General features: G+C 35.1%; 1 protein-coding gene and 1 pseudogene across 8 annotated transcripts in view; both read left to right on the forward strand.

Moving 5' to 3' along the window:
• Window positions 1–532: 532 nt before the first annotated feature.
• The window catches only part of LOC120082433 (binding protein), a 28,023-nt gene continuing 5,294 nt past the window's right edge, over window positions 533–23,261 (forward strand). For 4 of the 8 annotated variants that reach the window (XR_005483174.2, XR_016531261.1, XM_039037597.2 and 1 more), the window contains exons 1-25: window positions 533–1,028; window positions 2,163–2,366; window positions 2,462–2,643; window positions 5,101–5,227; window positions 5,315–5,533; window positions 7,195–7,411; window positions 7,994–8,139; window positions 8,248–8,393; window positions 10,174–10,323; window positions 12,891–12,939; window positions 13,019–13,210; window positions 14,200–14,382; window positions 15,856–16,010; window positions 16,089–16,215; window positions 16,325–16,474; window positions 16,561–16,620; window positions 16,791–16,927; window positions 17,040–17,157; window positions 17,339–17,473; window positions 17,589–17,785; window positions 18,378–18,534; window positions 18,658–18,801; window positions 20,662–20,757; window positions 20,841–21,476; window positions 21,634–21,741. Coding sequence is in view for 4 of the 8 variants with exons in the window: in XM_039037597.2 (XP_038893525.1) it covers window positions 936–1,028; window positions 2,163–2,366; window positions 2,462–2,643; window positions 5,101–5,227; window positions 5,315–5,533; window positions 7,195–7,411; window positions 7,994–8,139; window positions 8,248–8,393; window positions 10,174–10,323; window positions 12,891–12,939; window positions 13,019–13,210; window positions 14,200–14,382; window positions 15,856–16,010; window positions 16,089–16,215; window positions 16,325–16,474; window positions 16,561–16,620; window positions 16,791–16,927; window positions 17,040–17,157; window positions 17,339–17,473; window positions 17,589–17,785; window positions 18,378–18,534; window positions 18,658–18,801; window positions 20,662–20,757; window positions 20,841–21,476; window positions 21,634–21,741 (4,128 nt within the window). In the remaining 4 variants the exon portion in view is untranslated. The remainder of the gene's footprint in view (window positions 1,029–2,162; window positions 2,367–2,461; window positions 2,644–5,100; window positions 5,228–5,314; window positions 5,534–7,194; window positions 7,412–7,993; window positions 8,140–8,247; window positions 8,394–10,173; window positions 10,324–12,890; window positions 12,940–13,018; window positions 13,211–14,199; window positions 14,383–15,855; window positions 16,011–16,088; window positions 16,216–16,324; window positions 16,475–16,560; window positions 16,621–16,790; window positions 16,928–17,039; window positions 17,158–17,338; window positions 17,474–17,588; window positions 17,786–18,377; window positions 18,535–18,657; window positions 18,802–20,661; window positions 20,758–20,840; window positions 21,477–21,633; window positions 21,742–23,261) is intronic. The other 4 variants (XR_016531263.1, XR_016531262.1, XM_039037598.2 and 1 more) reach the window with 1 other exon arrangement.
• Window positions 22,227–22,447, forward strand: LOC120084310 (small nucleolar RNA U3; annotated as a pseudogene).

Raw genomic sequence — 23,261 nt, forward strand, 5'->3', positions numbered from 1 at the left:
AAATGAAATAAACTTTAACATATGGACAAAAATAGTATAATTTTGGTTCAAATACTACCATAGTCTCTATATTTTGATGTCTGTCCAAATTTAGTTCTTATATTTTAAATAGTTAAATTTTAGTCGAAATACTTTTAATAAATCTTAAATTTATTATTGTTGATTCTTTAAAAATAATTTTTTTTTTGTTGTCTATTAACATTTTTATTATAAAATTAAAAAAATATTCACATATAAATTATTTTTTAATTCATTTTGATATTAATTAATTTTAAGGTACTAAATTTAAGATTTATTAAAAGTATATAGATTAAAATAAAAGAAAATTATTTTAAATAAAAAATGTTAAAAATATTTTCAAATATAATAAAGTGTCATAATTTATTCATGATAAAAGTGATATTGGGTTATATTTATAAATATTTTAGTCCATTTTATTATATTTGAAAACAACAACAAAATAATATTTTAACATTTTTAGAGAAAAAAAAATAGATATTGGGAAAATTTAGGGTGAAAACTAGAATTAAGTGAAGTAAAAGGAGCATGAAGTGAGAGATTGATCTTGCAATTTGAAAGTTTTAAGTTGAACTCAAAAAAGAGTTGAGAGTGTGAGGCGTTTTAGTTTGAGGATATTTGTAGTTGTAGTTTGTCAAAAATTTCTCAAAAAGCTTATTTCGCATCCCGTCTTTGCCATGCCCCGATAGCCACTGAGAAGAGACAGAGCCGAGGAGAGCGGAGCGAAGAAAGAGAGACAGAGAGAGAGAGAGAGAGAAAAAATTGAGTTTCATAGTTCCACTGTTCTTCTTCTTCTTCTTCTTCAAACTAACCCTCTTCCCTTCTTCTTCAATCTCTATTCCCCCTTTTGACTTTCCATGACATACTCTCTGTTCCCCTGAGATTCAGAAACGATTCCGTTTCTTTCACCCTCCGCCATGGCTCAAAAGCTTCAGCACCAGCTCAAGGAGGTGGGATCCAAGCTTGAGACTCCACCTACCACTAAAGATGTTCTCATTAAGCTCTTAAAGGTACCCATTTGCTCTAATTCTGTTTCTCTTTCACCTCCTCTTCTTACTGGGTTTTATGTTCTTTTTAGCTTTTGAGCGAAATTCAAGCTCGTCTTTACTCTCTTTCGACGAGGACAAAGAGATGGGTTGGAACTCGTCTGTTCAATTTGGGGTTTTGGTTTTTGTTTTGTGGAATTTGGATGTGTTGGTTGCTTCGAGTAATTGAAGCTTTGAATCTCGTTTCTCCTCGTCTGGGATGGTTAGCTGAGTCGTTTGTTTTGTTTTTTCTTTTTAAGAGCGAGCATTTTCGGCTTCTGGGTTTTCATTTTTGTACTTTCCCGGAATTGTAATGGGGAATTCTTGAGAAGTCTGTTCTGTAGTCAAAATTCTTCACTGTTGTGTCTTCAATTGCGGGTGTTGGGTTAGATTATGCTAGATAGTGCTATTGATTGATTTTCTTGAAGATTTTCTTTTTCTTCGCCGTCTCTGTCTACAATTAGCGAAGAGTAATTCTCTCGACCAAACAGTTTCGCATTCAGCTCTGGAAGTTTTGATTCAGTAGGATCTAGGTTTTTTCGAGTGAAAATTTGTCATTTTATTGGGATTTGATGCATGCATGTTGCCGGTGAGTCGCTTGTCTTCGAAATTCTCATGAATTGCTCAACTACTGTATACTCTTTAAGTGAAACTACTCAACTCAATAGACGCTCGAAGGAAATTTAATTCTACTTCCCTTGGCTTTGACTACTCTCTCCTCTCTTATCTCTAACTAAATGATCGCACTACTTCGTATTTTGAGGTAATAACAACCCATTCTTTTGATGAACCCACCATACTAAATCTTGTTGTTGAGGAAGATGGAGCTGTTAGGTCATATTCTGGAAGAATTATGCACGATGTTCGTAATTATGCCTCATTCAAGTGTGGCCCCTTGTTCGCTCCAGATTTTCAACTTTCCATATATTAATAATGTGCTAAAGAATATAGTTTACTTCTACTCTTTACCGTTAGTTGCTAAGAACAGCAATTTATTGAGTCCTTACTTGGCAATCTAGGATTTGAAGAATAGAAAACTTAGTCATTACTAAAATTGACTCTTTCTAAGGTTGCTATATGATTCACGTGTTTCATAATTTGCTGTCTTTCAATTTGCAGCAAGCTGTAGGATACCTTTCTGAATTGGATCAGTCACCGTCAGCTTCAATTTTGGAGTCAATGCAACCTTTTATCAATGCAATTATCAAGCCAGAATTGCTTCAACACCAAGATAGAGATGTGAAACTTCTAGTTGCAACGTGTATTTGCGAAATAACACGTATAACAGCCCCTGAAGCTCCTTATAGCGATGATGTTTTAAAGGTAATACTTCCCAATGGAACTGGATCGTGTACTTTTTAAGTCTGATTTATTAGGTAGACTATGTGGTGGTCTGACTTGAGTCCAACTTCTTACAGGATATCTTTCACTTGATAGTGGGCACTTTTAGTGGATTAAATGATACTACTGGTCCTTCATTCGGTAGGAGAGTTGTAATTTTGGAGACACTTGCTAAATATAGGTCGTGCGTTGTAATGTTGGACCTTGATTGTGATGATCTGGTCAATGAAATGTTCAGCACATTTCTTGCCGTTGCCAGGTTTGTTTAATTCTCATAGCGCATAAAAGTTCATTTATTGATTCGTTCTATATAGTTATCCACCGAATGGCTAAACTCTGTCTAATTGCTTTAGGTTTATTGATAAACCAAAACTCTTCACATACTTTAGAAGATACAAGTATTTGTAGAGGAGCATAGATGGGTAGTTGGGCATTAGAGGAGAAATAGTGTAGAATGTGTGTGGTCAACAATAAGTTATAGCAGAGAGAAGGTAAATAGCCTAAGAAAGAGGATGACAGCGATACTTGATAGTTTATAGGAATCAGATAATGAACATCTCTCTTTGAATCCTATCAAAATGATATAAGAGAAGTTGACTTCTGAAATGGTAAAAATGGAAACATGCTTGGACGCAGTGGAAGAGAAGTTGGTGGGCTTTAATGATTATTGTGTGGAAATTGAGATGGTCTCTCAGAGATATTACCAGAGACTTCAAAATGAGCATACTGACAATTCCGATCCTTATTTAGAGTATCTACATGCTTTCATATTGTATATGATCCAACTTTTGACGATAATGATATGCAATCTGTGATGTGTACATTGAGCATTAAAAGTTCCTCCAAAGGTGTTTGATATCGTTCCTTCTTCATATTCAAACTTCAAGTTTAAAACCCACAAGGGCATTATTGGGTCGAGGTGGACAAATTGTTTGTGAGTTATCTTTATCAAATACTACTTAGTATTCAATGTTCCTGGTGTGGAAAAGGTTATGAGACTCTATGGGATGCGTAGAAGCATTGTGACTGATAGGTGCAAGCTCTTCCTTGGCTTGTTTTTTAGAGAATGATTCAAAATCCATTCCATACACTTGAACTGTAGCACTATGGGGAAATGAGGCTGTCAATTGTGCAGTTGTAACTCCCTTTACAAGCTTTTATTCAAGTTTTCAATCTACAAGAAAAGCTTGGGTTAGTACAAGGGCGTCAATGCAACTCCCTTGGCTTGTTTTTTAGGGAATTATTCAAAATCCATTCCATACACTTGAACTGTACCACTATGGGGAAATGAGGCTATCAATTGTGCAGTTGTAACTCCCTTTACAAGCTTTTATTCAAGTTTTCAATCTACAAAAAAAGCTTGGGTTAGTACAAGGGCGTCAATGTAACTCCCTCAATAAAGCGATTTCTTATAAAAACAAACAAGCTTTTATAGTGGTTTCAATGAGTTCCTTGGAGTAGTACAGCACCAGCTATCATAGTGGCTCTAAGTTCATTCCTCCTTAATTAGTTTATAGCCACGACTCTCTCCCACAATTCCTTGTAAAGCCAGCACGACATCACCAGTTTCACTTGATTACTTGAGAAAGATGCAATTAGAAAGTGTACATTGGGAAATGTGACATTATACATCCTCTACATGGTATGATGTACAATTTTACGGAATTGAGTTAACCTCAAACTTCAACCATACAGTTTCGGGGGCTAAAAGACGTAATCAATTTACTCCCATGTTCATTGGTCTGTTTGAGATAGAGGCATTGGTGGGCAGGTGGCCTGTGAGTCAAATCTTGTCCCAGTTAAGCAAGACTTTGGGGGCTAACCAACACCCTTCTGCTTTGGGACTGATGACTTACTTCTACCATGGGGACCGCCATTTTTTTAGGATCCACAAAACAGATAATGCTAATATATGTTGATGTATTATTAAGACAGTGGAAAGATCTCCGTCCATCTATTTCAACTTCAGAACATTTCACCTCTATTAACGGGAAATCTATTTCTTCCAACGCTTTCTAATCTTCTTCCAATCCTTCATATCTCATTGATCTACGGGTTTCTTTCTACCTCCTTTCTTAACGGGAAATTTCATAATTCCTGCCTTCAGGACAAGATATATTCTAAGGGGTAGGGTGTTCAGAGTCTTATACGTGTCACGTATCCCGGAAGATCCAAGATCCAAGAACGCCGGCATATTCGGCAAGCTTGAGGAGGGTAATTGTAGAAGAGCACGAGGATGTAGTGGTATTGGAAGAGTCTGAGTGTAGTTAATGAGTTAGTAGTAAGAGCGAGATAGAAGATTAATGTTGTAAGTTGATATTCATTCTATTACATGAGGATTGTATAGGAGGTTGGGAGCCTTTTGAAAGCTTCCTTTGCTAGCATGTCCTTTCTCCGACCCTGAGTTAATAAATTTAATGAGAGTTCTTCTTTGAATCCTATCATTTTGTTTTGGTGGTCAAAGAATTGCAAAAAATGGGAATAATTTTTATCTGTTGGTTGTCTGGTTGGTTCCAAATGGCATTTGCTGTATATTGGTGTCTGTTTATCAGTTTTCACAAGTAGATAATTAGCCTCAATGAAATGTCAATATTATTTGCGGTTATAGTTTGTTAGTTTTTTTAACGTATGTGCTACAATTTTTTTGTCCCCCCCCCCTCTGTTTTCTTCATTTGAAGACATCTTTTATACACCTAATTATAATTGACCAATGCAGAGAGGATCATCCTGAGAGTGTTCTCTCATCAATGCAAACTATAATGGTTGTTCTCTTGGAGGAGAGTGAGGACATTAGAGAGGAGCTCTTATTTACTCTATTATCCACTTTAGGTCGCAATAAAAGTGTAAGTAGCCTTCTTATCAGGACATGCAAATTTTTTGATATGTAGTTACACTATTACAGAAATGATGCTTTATGATCTGAATTCCAGAACGTTTCTTCGGCTGCAAGGAAGCTTGCTATGAATGTCATACAGAATTCTGCTGGAAAACTTGAAGCTGCTGTAAAACAGTTTCTTGTAACTTCAATGTCAGGAGAAAACAAACCGCCATATAATCAGATTGACTACCATGAAGTTATTTATGACATATATCGCTGTGCCCCTCAGATCCTATCAGGAATTGCTGCATACCTTATAGGAGAGTTACTGGTAAGCGACTCATATTTTTATTTCAGTGGTTGTGGGTGGGGGGGTGTTGGATGAACATGATGATTTTCTTTGAACCTTACGGTGGACTATCTACTGATGACTCTTAGTTCTGTGCTTCCCATCCCTGTACTGCTAGTGACAATTCAAACATGATCACCATTAATTTTGTAGCAAGTGTGCAGGTGATCTCATATGTCGAATGGTCTACTAATTATTGTAATTTCATGCCTTAAAAGGCTTTATTGAGTATGTTTGCTTGCTTGAACATAACTGAAAATGAAAGGTTCTAAAACACTTTTGGTTCCTGAAGTAACAATTTAGTCCTCAAACTTTGATCTGCAATGATTTAATCCCTGTCATTTCACTGTCATTTCAAATTTGTTTTCTTAGATTAAGCCTTACATCATTGTACAAGTAAAGATAAAGCTAGAATCGTTTAGAGTAAAAATGGGTGGGTTTCTGTGAAAGTTTTTATCATACATTTGGATAGTAGGACGTGGCCAGAAAATTTTATCTCACCTTTTCTTACTAGGGGTAGATCAAAGTTGGGAATAATCCATTGGATCGGTGAATTGATGAGACTTTTGTTTTCATATGGAATACTTGTGAATGTTGTTTTGTGTGCCTTGGAAACTCTTTTAGGGAGGTACACATTATGGAGGCTTGTATTGCAGTGAAAGTCTATTCTTCTTTAGATATGATTGGTTCTGCTCTTGAAATGAGTTTTTTTGTATCTATTCTTGAGGTTGTGGCAGGTTTAGTCTTTCTTGCTAAAGGGGTACCTCTTTTAGGTACAGTTGCTATCTTGTTAAAGGTGCCTCTTTAGGATCATGGTGCTCATTCTGGGGTCATAGTTGGGGACTTCAGCATCAAGCACTAATCCCCTGTAAAATCTGGGGGCTATTAATCATACAAGATGTCCGAGAGGCCCTGTTCAAGAGGCCCTAATAGATTAATCGAATACTTTCCTCTATTGATATTCATTTGGTAATGGTAGGCTTGCCTTGTCCAAAATGTGAGAGGGGACCACTCACTTGAAGATCACTGGACTCTTACTTACTAACGAGTGGATGACCAAATCTCTAACCCTAAAGCAAGGAGGGACACTGAACTGCAACAAGTTTTGGATAAAAAAGTTGTCGGGACAAAGTGGAAGGACTTTTATCATAAGAGGCAGAATTCTTACCCTTTCCCAAGCCATGCATAAGCATACAACCCCACCAATTTTCTTTCAGTTTTCCAGATCCCTTATCAATTAGCATTAGCTGAAGGGAGTGAAATTATCCCTTGTCAATGTGCTTACAGTACTATAATCACTTTTGCGGTTAGGAGATCTGCAAAAGCAAGAAAAATAGTAACACGCCTATGTGAAATGTGGAATAAGGACTTTCCATATTTGCAAATAACTTTTGTGTTTAGTTCTTCAACAAGGAAGTTAGTGTTAATAATAGTTTGTGTTTCTTGTCAAGAAGGGGAAAAAAGATAAAAAAGAAAAAAGAAGAAAGAAAGAGAGAGAGGAAGGTATTGTTAATGCCTTATGTTCCTGTACATACACACTAAAATATATGTACTTGTTTTAATAGGAAACTGAGAATGTTCAATATGTATTCTAGATTATTAATTACTTTCTATTTCTTATCCATATTCAAAAATATCTGCAGACTGATCAGCTGGATACTCGTCTAAAGGCTGTTGGATTGGTTGGAGATCTATTTTCTCTTCCTGGCTCTTCTATGTCTGAAGTTTTTCAGCCAGTTTTCTCTGAGTTTCTAAAAAGACTGACAGATAGAATCGTTGAGGTTCGTATGTCTGTCTTAGTGCATGTGAAGAGCTGTCTAGTATCGAATCCTCTTAGAGATGAAGCATCTGAAATCATTTGTAAGTTTTAAATTTTCTTCCTTTCTGCTCTATTTTTATCCATATTAGTATTATTTTTTTTTTTTTGGGGGGGGGGGTTGTTGAATAGAAAGTTGTAACCTAGACAAATGTCATAAGGGAGCTTTCTGTTGGTCACGATGGATAGAAAAAATGGATGATTACAAAATTTGCTAGTGTTTGAAGACCAAAAGGAAAATATAAACATTATACTGTTTTGTTCAACATGAGTATAGCTCAACTGACATAAAATATATACTCTCGACCAAGAGATCGGAGCCTCAGATCCCCCACCTCGCAAATTGGTTTAAAAAAGGTTATACTATTTTGCAAATATAATGTTGGTGAGTATTGATATAATTAATTTTAATACTTCTCCAAGTTTCTTATAAAAAAGATAAAAAAACGAAAACCTTTGATCTCATTCCTTTCCCATTAATCTTGATTTCCACTTGTCGAGCCTTCTTCAAATTTTCAGAGGAAGTGTTAAAGTATTTACCATAATCCATATGCTTAAGCTTGTGGGTTGATGGGTGATTTATCAGTTTATGTTGGCTGATTTCTTTTTGGTTTGCCCTTCTGTAGCTGCCCTTGCTGACAGGCTATTGGACTTTGATGAAAATGTCCGGAAACAAGTTGTTGCTGTAATTTGCGATGTGGCATGCCTTTCCTTGAATGCAATTCCACTCGATACTATAAAGCTTGTTGCTGAACGTCTTCGAGATAAATCTGTAAACATCCATCTTCTATGATTTATTATTGTGATTTGAACTTTATGCAGTGGCTATCATGATAATTCATGACGAATTCCTGTTTCTTCCTGTTCTCTAAATATGCAGCTACTTGTTAAAAAATATACAATGGAGAGGCTAGCTGAGATATACAAGGTCTATTCTGTGAAATCTTCTGCTGAATCAACCAATCCTGACGATTTCACCTGGATTCCTGGGAGGATTTTGAGATGCTTTTATGACAAGGATTTCAGGTCAGTGAAGTGTAATCATCTAACAACATAAGATGAAAATAGTTTAATCTGTTTTTTCATTTTCCTGGAATGTGTGGTAGTTTAATCTAGCACCATTATTCATATTCCAATTTGTTAAAATTGGGATGCCTTCATATTACCAATTTAGTTTGTTGCTGTTTTGTTTTCTTTTTATTTTCTTCCCTTGGGAGTTTGCATTGAAAAACATAAATATTATTTTGGACTGCTACTTTGAATTTCTTTCTTGGGAATCTCACGATGACATGTTTTTACAAGTGCCAATAGCTACACAAAGTGGAGCCATTCTTGTAATGCTAAGGAAACTAAAAGTTTGTGAACTACAGGTTTGAAATAAATTGAGAAACAGACGTTTCAAGCTGTACAATTATTGTTAACTTCTTATTGGGTTTTCTTTGGCTCCAAAATCAAATCTATTATGGGTGAATGTGGTCAAAGCTTTGCTTTCAGAATTGTGGATGGAGTGGGATCAAAGATTCTTACAGAATTTCATGTAACCATTAACCACTCAAATTTTCCGGCATCAAGTCCAGAAGTTGTAAGCAAAGGAGCTGGTTATACAAAGACGGAATTTTTCTGTCGGAGAACTTATTGTTCTGTCAGAAAACTTGTAGTTTTTATCCTTTTAATCCTCTCACGAATGCTACTGCTCAGCCTAGAGATGTAATGGCAAAGACTTTTTAGTGAGCTTTCATAAGAAGGGAACGTCCAAATATGCTCAAGGGATAAAGATTAGTATTTGGCATGCACCACTTGCACCAATTCCAAAGAGTTGATATTTGATGGATAAATCTCTAAAACAATTTCGCAACAAGAGCTTTGTTCCTCTGATTTATGTTGCTATTACCTAGACCCCCCAAGGAGCGTGGCTTCTGGGTGTTTCTCCAATTAACATTGTGTAGGGGATTTTATTCCCCTTCCTCAGGGTAGGAAACAGTAAGCATTCATTGATAATATGAATTGGCATACAAAAGAAGGTCCTATCAAATAATAATCCAAAAAGCACTTCCATTGATTAGCTAGGGTAGTAAGACTATAATTACAGAAAGAGGGAGACAACTTGCTCCAAGTAATAGCTAAAAGAGCTGTAGTTTCTATCGATATCGTGATTCTCTTCCATGAAGATGCGGGCATTAGGCTCCAACCAAAGTTTCCGAAAGAAGGCATAAACATGACAAAGCCAAAGGATCTTTTATTCTATTTAAAATGATGGCCTGTAAGCAACAGAGAGATAAATGATAGTGTATCACCCGGTCTTGGGAATTCCCATCCAATGACTCCTTGCAAAAATATGTAGCTACTGAAAAGGTGAATTCTGTGTTTCTTCATTGGAATAATACATTGGACAGCAACCTGGGAATAAGTACAGCCGAGGTGACCTCTTTTGGAGCTTATCAAAATTGTTCATGACTGACCTCCCATAGGAAGAATTCTTCCTTTTTGGGAACAACCAGACCAAACATGCTGATATAATGCCAAGTTAGTACTTGATCCATTGAAGGAAAGAGATTGGTTGATTTATTTTTTCTCTGTTGCATGCTTCAAGCTCTTGCTGTAAACTGTGTTCAAAGTTGTTTGAAGGAACTGCCAGCTATTTTATGGTAGATAGTTTTATTTTGTAATTTATAGCCATTGTGCCGTAAGCATTGCATTTCTACCATTCTTCTATGTATGGATCTCCATTCATTTCTTGGTTTTGTGTTGTGTGAGTGAGTGGATGAGTTTGATCTCCGGTTATTGATTTTTAGATTATAATTTGCAGATCTGATGTAATTGAATCTATTCTTTGTGGGTCACTTTTCCCATCTGAGTTTCCAGTGAAGGATAGAGTTACACATTTGCTCAGAGTCTTCTCAACATTTGACAAAGTTGAACTCAAGGCTCTGGAGAAGATTCTGGAGCAAAAACAAAGGTATGCATTTTTGAAACCAAGAATCTTAAGGCCCTGTTTGGTTTTGGGATGTTTCTCTTTTTTGACGGATATAAAAAACCTTTGTTTGTTTCATTGATGTTTACTTTTTAAAATCTAGATAATTAATATTCATGGACAAAAGTATCCCATGAACTATGAAATTTTACTATCCTTCTTGGAGATGGAACATTTTCCTTGGGAAATGAATAGGAGAGAGGGGAGAAAAATTACTCATCAATTACTTTCTAGTTAATGTGTAAATTAATTCTAATTTCTTTAATTTCTTTACTAATTATCTCATATAAATATTGTAATTAACTCAAATAATTTAAATTATTTTTCCGTAAGTAAAATGACCTATAAAAGAAACACATACATTTAACTTCAGATATTGATTATTTTGGATATCCAAACACATATCCAAACACAAACATTTATTTTTTAAAAAAAACATTTATTTTTTAAAAAATTACCTTTTCAGACCTCAATTTTGAACATCAGGCATGCATGGTCCTTATGTTTCAAAATGTACCATTTTAGTCCATGAGTTTTAAATAGGTTTAAAAGATTTTTTTGACTCTTTTTTTTTTTTTTTATTATTTTAAAGGAAAATTTAAACTGTTGGTCCCTAAGATTTGGTTTAAGTTGCATTTGGGTTCCTAGATTTTCAAACTCAAAAATTTTAATTTTGAGGTTTGCATTTGGAAGCATTTTTGGTCTCTCTGTCGGCTATTCTATTAATTACTAACTGAAAGCTAACGTGACCCGTGACCCTTTTGTACTCTTGGATATTTCATTCAATCCATTAAATCGGCGTTCTAAAAAAACCTAAAGAAACATTTAATTTTTTTTTTCCCTTTTCTCTCTTCTTTTTCCCTCCCCCTTTCTTACTTGTTTTTTTAAAAAGATCTGGCCAGAATGCTGGAACGAGGGAGGCCCACTGTTTGTTTGTTTTTAAACGGGAAAGAAGGGAAAAAAAGTTTCAATGAAATAAAATCCAGGAAGACCCAAAAAAAAAAAATTTTGGGATAAAGAACAAAGTGGTGTATAGACAAGATAGGCAGCAACAAAGGAGGAGCAAACATTTTTGAGTTGATGAAGTCAACATTATACATTCTTGACCAGCAGTGATTTGAAATCAAAGAAATTAATAAAAAAATAAATTGAAACCACATCTGAAAGCACCGTCATTGAAAATCAATAGTAAATCATACAAAGAAACGGAGAAATCACTAAGGCAGAAGCCAAATTGTTCAAAATTTGGAAAACCAAAAGTTCACAGATCAGTCATATCAACCGAAGTCCAACAAGATCTAGAAACCTCCCTCCTTCCAGCATTTTGCCTAGATCTGCTTGTCTATTTGTTCATCTTCGTTTCATCTTTGTTTTTTTTTTAAACGAGAAAGAGGGCAAACAGAGAAAGGGGAGAAAGAAGAATAGGAGAGAGAAAAAGGAGAGAAAAATTGGAGAGGAAAATGTTTCAGTTATTTATTTTATTTAAAAAGGAAAGGAATGGAAGGGGAAAGAGAAGAAGAAAAATTGGAGAGGAAAGAAGAAAAAAAGAACTACAGTGACTGCCATTGATGGTGAAGGAAGATGATGGGAGGAGAGGGGGCGGAGAAAGAAGAGGTGAGAGGGAGAAAGAAGAGAGAAATAATTTTTTTTTTTTTTTTTTTAAGTTATGAAATATAAAAAAACATTTTCTAAACTGAAACATTTTTCTATCCATTTTTTTAAAATAATTTTTTTGGTGTTTTGTTTGGTTAAATATTTCCATTATATTTCACTTGACCTATTTTTTCCTCCTTGGTAGAGCTTTGTAATTTTGAACATTAGTCTCTTTCATTATATCAATTAATTTTCTTGTTTCCTATTTCAAGAAATAAGTGGAAAAACTGATGGGAGGGACCGAGAATGTTACCAAATGCAAAACTCATGAGAAAATTGAGCTTGAAAACTAAAGGACACAAATACAACCTAGACCAAACCACGGGCAAAAAGTATACATTTCCCTATTTAAATATTGACACGACATTTTGAATTAAAAAAATTCTCTTTCCTCTCTCCTCCCTCCTCCCTCCACCCTCCACCCTCTGTCTCTCATCTACTTCTTCCTCTCTTCTTCTTTCCAGTCTCCTGCCCTTCCCTTCTCTCTTCCTCCTACCTTAGAGTATAAAAAAGCAAAAGCTCTAATGATAAAATTCTTTTGGTGTAGCCAAAATGAGTTGGTCATTGTCATGACCTCCGTCCTTAAAGGTTGGAGGTTCAATCTCCCACCCCGTAGTTGTTGTACTAAAAAAATAAAATTCTTTTGGTGTATTACAAAAGATTACTCCGATAGAGAGGAGGGAGGAAAAGCTATAATAGTGGAAGATAGGGGAGCATTACACTGATACTCACATTAACTATAGATTAAAAAGAAAAATGATGGTAGGGGCATTTATTATCCTAGACATTTTCATCCTAGGTTTTTAACTCCCTTATATTTAATATCCATACCCATCATATAATACCAGTGACCCAAATGGGTCATAAGTGAGTTTTTATCCACCTCCCGAATTTTGCAGGTTGCAGCTAGAGATGCAGAGGTACCTGTCTCTTAGGCAGTTGAACCAGGTTTGTGAATATTCCATGTATGAAAGTTTATTTGCTTATGATGAGAAGAGTTGGGGATTTTGATTAGTGTAAGATGCAGGATGGTGATGCTCCTGAAACTCAGAAGAAAATACTGTTCAGCTTCCGACTTATGTCTCGGTTATTTGCTGATCCTGCAAAATCTGAGGAAAATTTTCAGATTCTTGATCAATTGAAAGATGCCAATGTCTGGAGGATTTTGAGCAATCTTATTGATCCGAATACCAACTTCCATCAAGCTTGCAACTTGCAGGTGAGAAATGAATTACCATATAGGCATTTAAACATCTCTTACTTGCTAAGCCTGGGAGTATTTGGTCTGTGAATTGAGCGGATTAGAGGTCCGTTTGGATTGACTTAAGAAAAAAGTGTTATTAAAAAGACTCATTTTTATTTCAACATTTTTGATAAAAACTGATTAAAATACATTTAAAAAGTTATTTTGAGTGGTTGCCAAACCTCCAATTTCTTTCAAAATGACTTATTATTTAAATTAAACACTTGGAAATGTATTCCAAACACATCCTAGGTCTCCCACCTTTTATTTACTATTTGTAGTCTTCCCGTGACCAAGAATAAAGGCAAAACAATTTGGTTTTCTCAACTGCTAAAGAGTGCTGAAATTAAGTTGTCTCTGGAGCTTCAATTGCTAAAGTGTGCAGAAATTGCCCACTATTTCTGTTTTTGACACAGTTTTATCGTATCGCTTGCTCAGGCCTAAGTAAACTATTTCTTTTTTTTTTTTTTTTTGTCCCATTGTGCAATTTGTTTCTTTATTCCCCTCACTCCCCCTCTTTCTCTTTTCTAATGCAAGTCAACCCTTTTTTTCCCTAAGTAACTTCTGAGTGCTCGTGGCTGTAGCCTCTATGAAGGCCTGAATTATTTATTGGTTTTTAGTAAGCAAAAAATTTGAATAAAATTGGGTGAAAAAAGCCTACAGAAAAACTTTCCAATTAGCATAAGTCAAAAGATTTTCATAAGTAGATTACATAAGGCACTCCAAGTGGAAGTGACAAACATAATTGCCAACTAATTTCCACCCCTTTTATTGTGCTACTCTCTTTCTACAAATTAATCTGAAAAGATTGCATTTGCGGTTGGGTTTTACTTGTTTATTTTGAAACTGAAAACTCCATCTACTTTTTCAGTCATTTTAACGAATCTGCATTTGCTTTAGATTCAAAGAAAAAATTGTAATGAGTTTGTTTGTTTTTGTTTTTTCTTTTAATTATTTTTTTCCAGGATGAGTTGCTGAAAATACTGGGTGAGAAACACCGCTTGTATGATTTTCTGGACTCATTATCCGTGAAGTGTTCCTATTTACTTTTCAACAAGGAACATGTAAAAGAAATCCTTCAGGAAGTGGAGATTAAAAAATCTGCTGGTAGCATGCAAGACATTAAATCTTCTATGACTATGTTAGTGGTAAAAATCCATCATAGCTTAATCTTTCATCTTGTGTCTGAAGTATGATCTCAGTGATATTTTTGTCTACTCTCTTGTACCATGGCCTTTTAGTTGACCTTTCTGACAATTTGCACATTGTGGTTTGTGTTTAAGGTATCAGCACAATAATCTGTGTGCTTTTATTTTCTTTTGGGTGACTTTGTTTATAAGTAATGAATGTATGTAAGAATTGCTGCACATCTAAAACATAATGTGATGAACTTATACTTTCAAAGTGTTAAATGATTGTGCCTAGTTATCTGCTCAAACATGTATTCTGTTTTTCTAACGTGTCAAAGGTTATGCTTAAGCTTACCAAGCTGCCTATTCTGGGTTTATTCAAAAGGAAGTCATGAGTTTGATGTTGAACTTGATTTTATTCAGATTATTTCTATTGTTCGTGATGTTGAACTTGATTTTATTCAGATTATTTCTATTGTTCGTGACTTTTAGAAGGTTATTAAGAAGATTAGTTATTACAATTTTTTTTTGAAAGGAAACAGAAATCATTGATATAATGAAAAGAGACTAATGCTCAAAAATACAATGAAACAATGAAAGTAAGAGGTGAAAATGAAAGATCATAATTGCGCAAAGAAGATTAGTTATTACAATTGAACTGTCTTTTCTGGTATACGGTTGTGGTGGTATTACTTAGTGTGTTCCTAGGTTCCTCTCCATGGATTGCTATATCTTAAAACAATATACTCTGTCTAGAGAGGCACGAAGGTCAACTTCAGATATTAAAACACTTTCGATGGATCTTTATATCTTATAAGAAAGAAGATGTAGAGGAAGCGAAGTTTAATCTATATGGTGTGTTTTAAAATCTATGCTTCCACATGGTGTTTCCTTTCTGTAAAATTTTGTAATTGGAATTTCTTGGCTTGTGGTTATCTCCCTCCCTTTTGTACTCTCTTTTGGTAATCTTATCAGTAAAAAACAAAAGGATAGTTTCCTTGCCAAAGTGAGAAGTGTTGGGTAATGGACAGAGAGAATATAACTTCAAGTATTCCTTTTACCTTCCATTGAAATTTTTTGTTTAGTTCCTTGCAGAAAAAGTGTAATTTCACAGTCAAGCTTATTATTGCAATTCAATGTCCGTTGGGTATTTCTAAGGTGTACTTAATTGCCTACTTTGTGGATGTAAATTTGGAGAATTGACTGCGCATGGAGGTCCTCTGAAAATGTGTTGTCCTTTGGGTCAAATGGAACTAACTTACTTTTTAAGACAAATTAGATAAATGAGGAGGAGTTTGAGATAGAATTGCTTTCTTGAGGTTTTGGCCCTTAAAATTTTATTTGAATTTGGAATTACTTTTATTTTTATTTTTGATATATAATTCCATGATATGTTATTTGTTTCTCTCATACAAATTTGTTTCCTATAAAAAAAATTTGTCTCTCATAAAAAGGTCATGTTTAAATTCTCCCGGATATTTTTTTTGCCAGATTCTTGCACGTTTCAGTCCTGTGTTATTCAGTGGGTCCGAAGAGGAGCTAATCAATTTTCTTAAAGATGACAATGAGACTATAAAAGAAGGAATTCTGCACGTTTTAGCAAAAGCTGGTGGTACAATCCGTGAACAACTGGCCATCTCATCCAGGTATAGCTGAAGAGATTACCCTGTTAGAACTTGGTTATTAAATATTGTATCACTCATCTTCCTGTTATTTATCTCCAGCTCCATAGACCTTATACTAGAGCAGCCATGCTTGGAAGGCACTAGAAGACAGGCCAAGTATGCTGTACATGCATTGGCTGCTATAACAAAAGACGATGGGCTAAAATCACTCTCTGTTTTATACAAGGTTTGTTTCAACATTCTCATGTACCAACTAATAATCATTTTCAGAAGGAATGTTCTCATGACGTCATGATGGTCCTTGTATAATTCAAAACTTCTTAAAAAATTTGTAGAGGCTTGTGGATATGCTTGAGGAGAAGACTCATTTGCCTGCTGTACTTCAGTCTCTGGGATGTATAGCTCAGACAGCAATGCCTGTTTTTGAAACCAGGGAGAAGGAAATTGAAGAGTTTATTAGAAACCAGATTCTCAAATGTGATTCTGTAAGTTTCCATCACTGGGTTCTATCTGATATTTCTCGAGTATAACGATGATAAGTAGATTCATGATTGTAACGCTTTTGTTTCAGGAAGTGGGAGATAATGCAAAAATCTCTTGGGAGAATAGAAGTGAACCTTGCTTGTTAAAGGTTAGTCAATTTGGGTTGTTTTTTTATCCCTTACTTGTGCCCACCTGCACTTGCATACACATTTGCAAACATTTGTGATTGAAGATAACTGACAATTACGAGTTGACATAAACTTTGACATTTGTTTTTTTTTTCCTCTCACTGGGCCTTTCACTTTTTCTGAGAAACAGATATATGCCATTAAGACATTGGTTAAGAGCTATTTACCTGTCAAGGATGCTCACCTCCGTCTTGGAATCAATAATCTTCTAGAGATCCTTGGTAACATACTTGCCCATGGAGAAATATCAAAAGATATCAAATCAAGGTAGTCACATCAATACCGGTATGATTTTGATTGATATTATAGTCCAGGAGTGTCTTGTATGACAAACCTTGTATGAGGCTTGAAAGGTACTAAAGTCTTTCCTGTTTTACAGTTCAGTTGACAAAGCCCATTTAAAACTTGCATCTGCAAAGGCAATTCTTCGACTATCCAAGCAATGGGACGATAAGATACCCATTAATACTTTTCACTTAACTATAAAAACACCAGAGGCAAGTCTACAAAAAGTTTGTGCTTCCAAACTGTCATATTTTATCTTTTTAACTTCTTGATGTGGTCTGATCCCATATAAGGTAGTATGGGAACTTATTCTTGTCATTATCATGCCAAAGAAGTGGTTTATTTGTGAATGTAAAATTAATTGGTGCTTTTGAATGTTTTGGTTTCTTGTAGATCACGTTCCCTCAAGCTGGGAAAATATTCTTGAGCAAAGTTCATCAATACATAAAGGACAGAATGTTGGATGCAAAATATGCATGTGCACTCTTATTTAACATAAATGGTTCCAATCCATCTGAGTTCGATGAGGTAATTACACTAGATTGAACTGTTAATTCATTCATCAGAGAAACACACATCTCATTGCCTCGGATGGTTGGCATTTCAATTTTTTTTTTAATTTCATGTACTATTGAATTAACAGGAGAAACAAAATCTGGCTGATATTATTCAAATGCATCATCAAGCTAAAGCACGACAACTGTCAATGCAATCGGAAACCAATTCAACTACAGCTTATCCAGAATACATAGTACCATACTTGGTTCATGCTCTTGCTCATCATTCATGTCCAGATGTTGATGAATGCAAGGATGTCAAGGCGTATGAACTAGTCTATAGGCAAGCTTTCTCACAATATCACTTATATTTGTTCCAGGGGTATATATGTTAGAAAGGACAATATCTTAATGAGAAATATATATTAAAAATAGGGAGTAAAAGGTATCCTCTCAAGACAGTCAGAGGTGACAAATAACTCTGAGAAAGGTTGCACCATCTAGTGACCAAAAAATAAAAGAAGTCCTGCAATTCTTGAGAAGAGAGTCCTATCTTGGAAGATTCTATAATTCATTTCAAGTCAAATGACTCATATAAAACAGCAAAAACTATCACAGTCAGGATCTTATGCCCAATAATACCTTGAACCAGAAAAACCTCAAAAAGGTACTTTAATGGAGGCTTGAAGCTTAGGAAAGTCAGCCGTAAATTTTGCAGTAAAGGGGCTAGGGTTACTGTTATACATATGCCCATAGGTTTTTAAGTAAAGGTGTAGCCATCTGTTTTCTCCAAAAATAAAAAATAAAAGATGTAGGCATCATATTGGATATATTTTCATTTAGTATCAAGACTTATTAGTTCCTTAAATCATCTTTAGCCATTCAATAACATTTTAAAAAATCATATTTTTTTGGACTCATTTTGTATGTTTCAGGCGATTGCACCTAGTTCTTTCTCTACTAGTTCATAAAGATGAAGATGTCAAGTCAGAGGCTAATAGCAACAAGGAAAAGGAAAATATATCTACCATATTCTCCATCTTTCATAGTATTAAAAATAGTGAAGATATAGTTGATGCAACAAAGTCGAAGGTTAGGATACAAAATATCTTGCTGGGTTCTATTCTCTCCATTCTAAATTATTTTCTTTCAACATTCTTAATCAAAGAAGGCACTGACTACCACATCCAATAATTTTAATCATTGGGTTCTCAGATTTCATATGCAATTTGTGATCTTGGAATGTCAATCATCAAGAGATTAGCCCTGAAAGAGGATGATTTACAAGGATTGACTGCACCAGTTTCTTTACCTGCCAATCTGTACAAAACAAAGGAAAAGAAAGGAGATGATTCTGTTGTAAGTTAAAGCTTCTGCCCGAAATATGTATTTCCTGATTTGGTTTAATTTATATTTTACTTAACAAGTTTGCAAATACTTGTTCTTCATCATCAATTTGGAAGAAAAAGGTTTGGTCCATTTTGTTTGATGTATGAACAAAACTAGGGACGTTAATTTCTCTTGAAAGTTATGTTGTAGCTCTTAAATCACCAATTGACCAAAAAGCTTACTCTAATGGGTGAAGATAAATTTAATATTATACCATCTAACACTCTCCTCACTTGTGGACTTAAAATATGTAGAAGACCCAACATGTGGAAATCATATTAATTGGGAAAGAAATAACATTGTAGGGGCATGAACACATCACCTCTTGGACGACCTCTTTTGATACCATCTTAAATCACCAATTGGCCCAAAAGATTTAATATTATATCATCTAACAGTAGCTAAAAAGGAAATTTTTGGAAGTGTGGGTGTGGTAAATAGGCATGGGTCTATGGGTTTCACAATTCCATTCTTGTGCAATCACCTGGAATCACAATTTACTATATTATATTGATATCAATATTATATGTATTTTTGAAAATTGACAATGTAAAATAATGAACAGTTAAAATTAGTCTTGGAGGTAGTTTTTATCTAGTGAGATGGAAAGTTGTTACCAAAGGATTTCGTGAGGGTGGCTTGGGACAGGGAATTTGTCAAATAAGAGTTTCTCTTGGACCAGTGGTGCTTGTAAAGATCTCCTCCGTAGAAAAAGGTCAAATCCTTTGGCAAGCGGCTTTTTTTATCCCTCTCTAATTTATAGAATATGTTGGTTAAAAGGATTTAGAGAGTTTTAAGATACTGAGAGAAATCAGTTTAGAAGTGACGGATTTCAATGCCTCAAATGGGCTTGCTTGTTAAAAGAGTTTCAGAAGTATTTTGAGAAGAAAATATAGAGCACTTATTGTTCCGGTGCCCTTATGCCTCGAGGGGTTGAGATCGGATTTTAAAGACTTTTGGCCTGACTTTGTGTCTTCTGGAGTCGTTCTTGAAATGGTTTTTGAAGCTGTAGATGGTTGTAGCTCAGAGTGAAGCAAAGATTTTGTGGAAATGTGCGACTCAGGCAAGCCTTTGGTTTAGAAATTTTGGAAGGAAATAAATCGGAGGGTTTCGAAGATAGTGTACTTTGAGTTCTTCTTTAACACACTACAAATTAAGTCTTCTTTATGGTGTCTAAGACACAAGAAATTCAGCCTAGCTCTAATTCTCCGGGATTAGGACGTGGCGCTTCACTAGGGGTTTTTCCATCTCACCAGGCCTCTAGGCTGTTTTTCTCCTTTTTGTTGGCTTAATATAACTTTTTCTTATAAGTAAAATCATAACAGTCATAGCAATCCCTATAGTTGACTTTTGTTTTGTTTGTTTCCTCTGTTGTTTGAGCCGTTAGTTTTAAGAAGCACCTCAGCTGGTTTTCCCTTTTGTTATTTGTTTATGAGTTCATTTACTAACTATTTTATAAATTAATATCTATACACATGCTGAATTATGACATACCGTTGGGAAAAATGTTAAAAGATATTTCTTCAACATTATCCTTTAGTATTGTAATGATATTGAATGTTGGGGATCAGCTAATTGTAGAATTGATGGGTAATGCTGATAGACTCTGATACAATGAATCCAAATAGGGTCCTTAAGTGTTACCTCCTTGCTCCCAAATACAAGCGGAGGCTTTATACTTGGTTCCTGCATTGTGGTTTGGTGATTATTTATTTATTTACTTATTTTATTTTATTTATTATTATCAAAGAATCAATGACTTTCATTGAGGAAAAAAGAAAGAATACGACGGCATATGTATTTACTGATGTGATCACATGTATTTGACAGGCTGGTCAAACTGAAGGTGAAGCAAAAACGTGGTTGGTAGATGAAAGTGTTTTGGCTCACTTTGAGTCACTCAAGTTAGAATCAACTGAGGTTGTTGTATGTTTTATGACTGAGTGATTTTATTTATCACTGCATCATTCTTTAACTTCCTAAATCCTAACATGATATTTGATCATCAGATTTCTACAGAAGCTGGTGTGGATGAAGATGAAAAAGATGGAAATGATGTGCCTCTTGGAAAAATGATTAAAGTTATGAAGTCGCATGGATTGAGGGAAAAAAAGAATAAAAAGGTCAAGAAGAAACTGGTTGAAAAGAAAAATGCAGAAAACAATGTTGATATCTTGACAATGGTGAGGGAAATAAATCTGAGTAATACTAGCCAACCTGAATCAACCAATGGTCATGAAGATTTTACTGTTAAGAGAAAAAATGTGGATGCAATGCTTTCAAAGTGCAAAAAAAGAAAAAATAGTGATGCAACATCTGTTCGAGTCCCAAAACATCAAAGGTCATCATCTGACCATAGTCGTTCTAGACCCAAAAGTACTTCAAAGGCTCGTTCACCTGGTTCGGGAAATACCTCACTCCAAGAAGGAGTTTCCCCACTAGAATCGAGTGAAATTGACATTGGGAATAACCATGATTCAGATGATGATGTATACAAGGCGAAGAAGATTGGTGGCGGGTCAGATTTGTTGGTCTCATGTTTGAAAAAGCCCATGGGTTCTTCCAAATCTAAAGCCAAAGGCTCAGGCATGGGTCACTATGATGAGGAAAATGACCTTGAAGGTTCCAGTGACCTTGATGTTAAGGTGGCATCCTTAACTATGTCTTCTGCATCCTCCCCCCTTTATATACGTATAATATATATTGCATTTATTTTATTATTTTCTTTCTATCTTTTTAAATATCATGAGCATTCGGAGTTGGGACAGCTTACACCCACCATTCCTCCTGTTTAACTTGCAGCATTCTGGTGTGCTGAAAAAGGTTGATAAGAACAACACGAGCAACTCAAAATCCTCAAGTGGGGCTGTCAAGAAGAGGAAACGAAGAAGCATTGCAGGGCTAGCAAAGGTATGCCATTAGTGATATGCATATTAATCTAAGTATGTAACACGTAGAACTAATCTTAAGGTTCTTCTGTTGACATAAAAAATGCACCTTCAATATATTATGGCATTAATATCTGAATCTTAATTATGTGTGCCAACGATTAGTCTTCTATGTACCAACAGAAGTGCAAAGCTTTCTTTTGACGAATCACAGACTGATGTATGCCTCCAAATTTTTTTAAACAAGAAACAAACCTTTTATTAATAAATGAAAATAATATAAAAGTTCAAGGATACGAACTCGCATAGGGAGTGAAAAGAAGGGAGGAAAAATAGTACCAACCACTGATTCCTGAAAAAAACCAGCAAAAAAAAGAAAAAGAAAAAGAAAAGAAAAAAAAAAAAAGCAATAATCCCAGCCTTCAAAGCTCCCCAAAGATCAGCATAAAACAATGAAAAGCCTGCCTCTAGACACCATCAATGCAAAAGTAGAGCAACATGAGAATCGTGACCTTACTTGAACATGACAAATCCTATAGGTTGTAGATCTCTGTCCTTGAGTTCTAAGGAGACAAGAACCAAAGTCGTCTCCAAAGTCTGGTGGATGAACCACTGCCTTGCGGCTAGAGTGTGATTAACGGTTCAATGGACCTTGGTCTGACGGCTGTAGAGGATCGTTCTCGGCAGGTTCGTCCTGCTGGGATGGTCACATGGCGGTCTGATAGACTTCAAAATAGAGCAACATGAGAATCCACAAAGAAAATGCTCTAGGGGAACTTTTAGGTTTATTTGTTTTCTATGCTCTTTTTTGGTGTAAAAACAAGGAACCACTAATCTATTATAGCTGAAATTCTCTCTTACATAATTTGAGCATTCTTTTAGAATCCCACTGGACGAGTCTCTCTTTTTGTGTAACTTCATCCTATCAATGAATTTCGTTTCCTATCCTAAGAAGGAAAAAAAAAAAAAGAAAAGGCAAACCCTTACAGAGAGTGATTCCAAATTCTTTGAAGTAACGCAAGAGATCTTTATCTGAGGCAGTAGGACAAATAAATTCACCATCTTTAGGATGAATGTTAGATAACTCAAGCTCAACGTCTACCAAACTGGAATGCTCACTATTAAAAAGAAGACATAAACCAAAAAACTCGTTATTAACTCTCAAGCTTGAATTGTCATCATATAAATGGGTGTCAGAAGCAAAATTACTAACGCTAACGACATCCTCAAAAGACTCCCCAGCACCCTTCTCCAAAGGTTTTTGAAGGGAGCTATCATTATGGAGTGAACTATGCCAAGAGAAAAGGAGGGTTGATTTTTAATTTTTTGAGAAAGAAAGTTCCCTGATTAAAGAACTTGCATACACTTGACATCTTATTCCTATCAAGTTGGAAGACAATGAAAAATGTTTCTATGTCCATCACTCTGATAGTACTTATCGAACATATTGTTATTCCAAACTTAGAGATTATGTTTTGTTATTAGATATTTTTCAAATTTATTGGCTTAACCAAGTCTATATTTTTTTTTTCTTGCTTAAAT

Source organism: Benincasa hispida, chromosome 8 (assembly GCF_027475165.1).
Source record: "Benincasa hispida cultivar pf3 chromosome 8, pf3_genome.v1.1, whole genome shotgun sequence".
Lineage (NCBI taxonomy): Eukaryota > Viridiplantae > Streptophyta > Magnoliopsida > Cucurbitales > Cucurbitaceae > Benincasa > Benincasa hispida.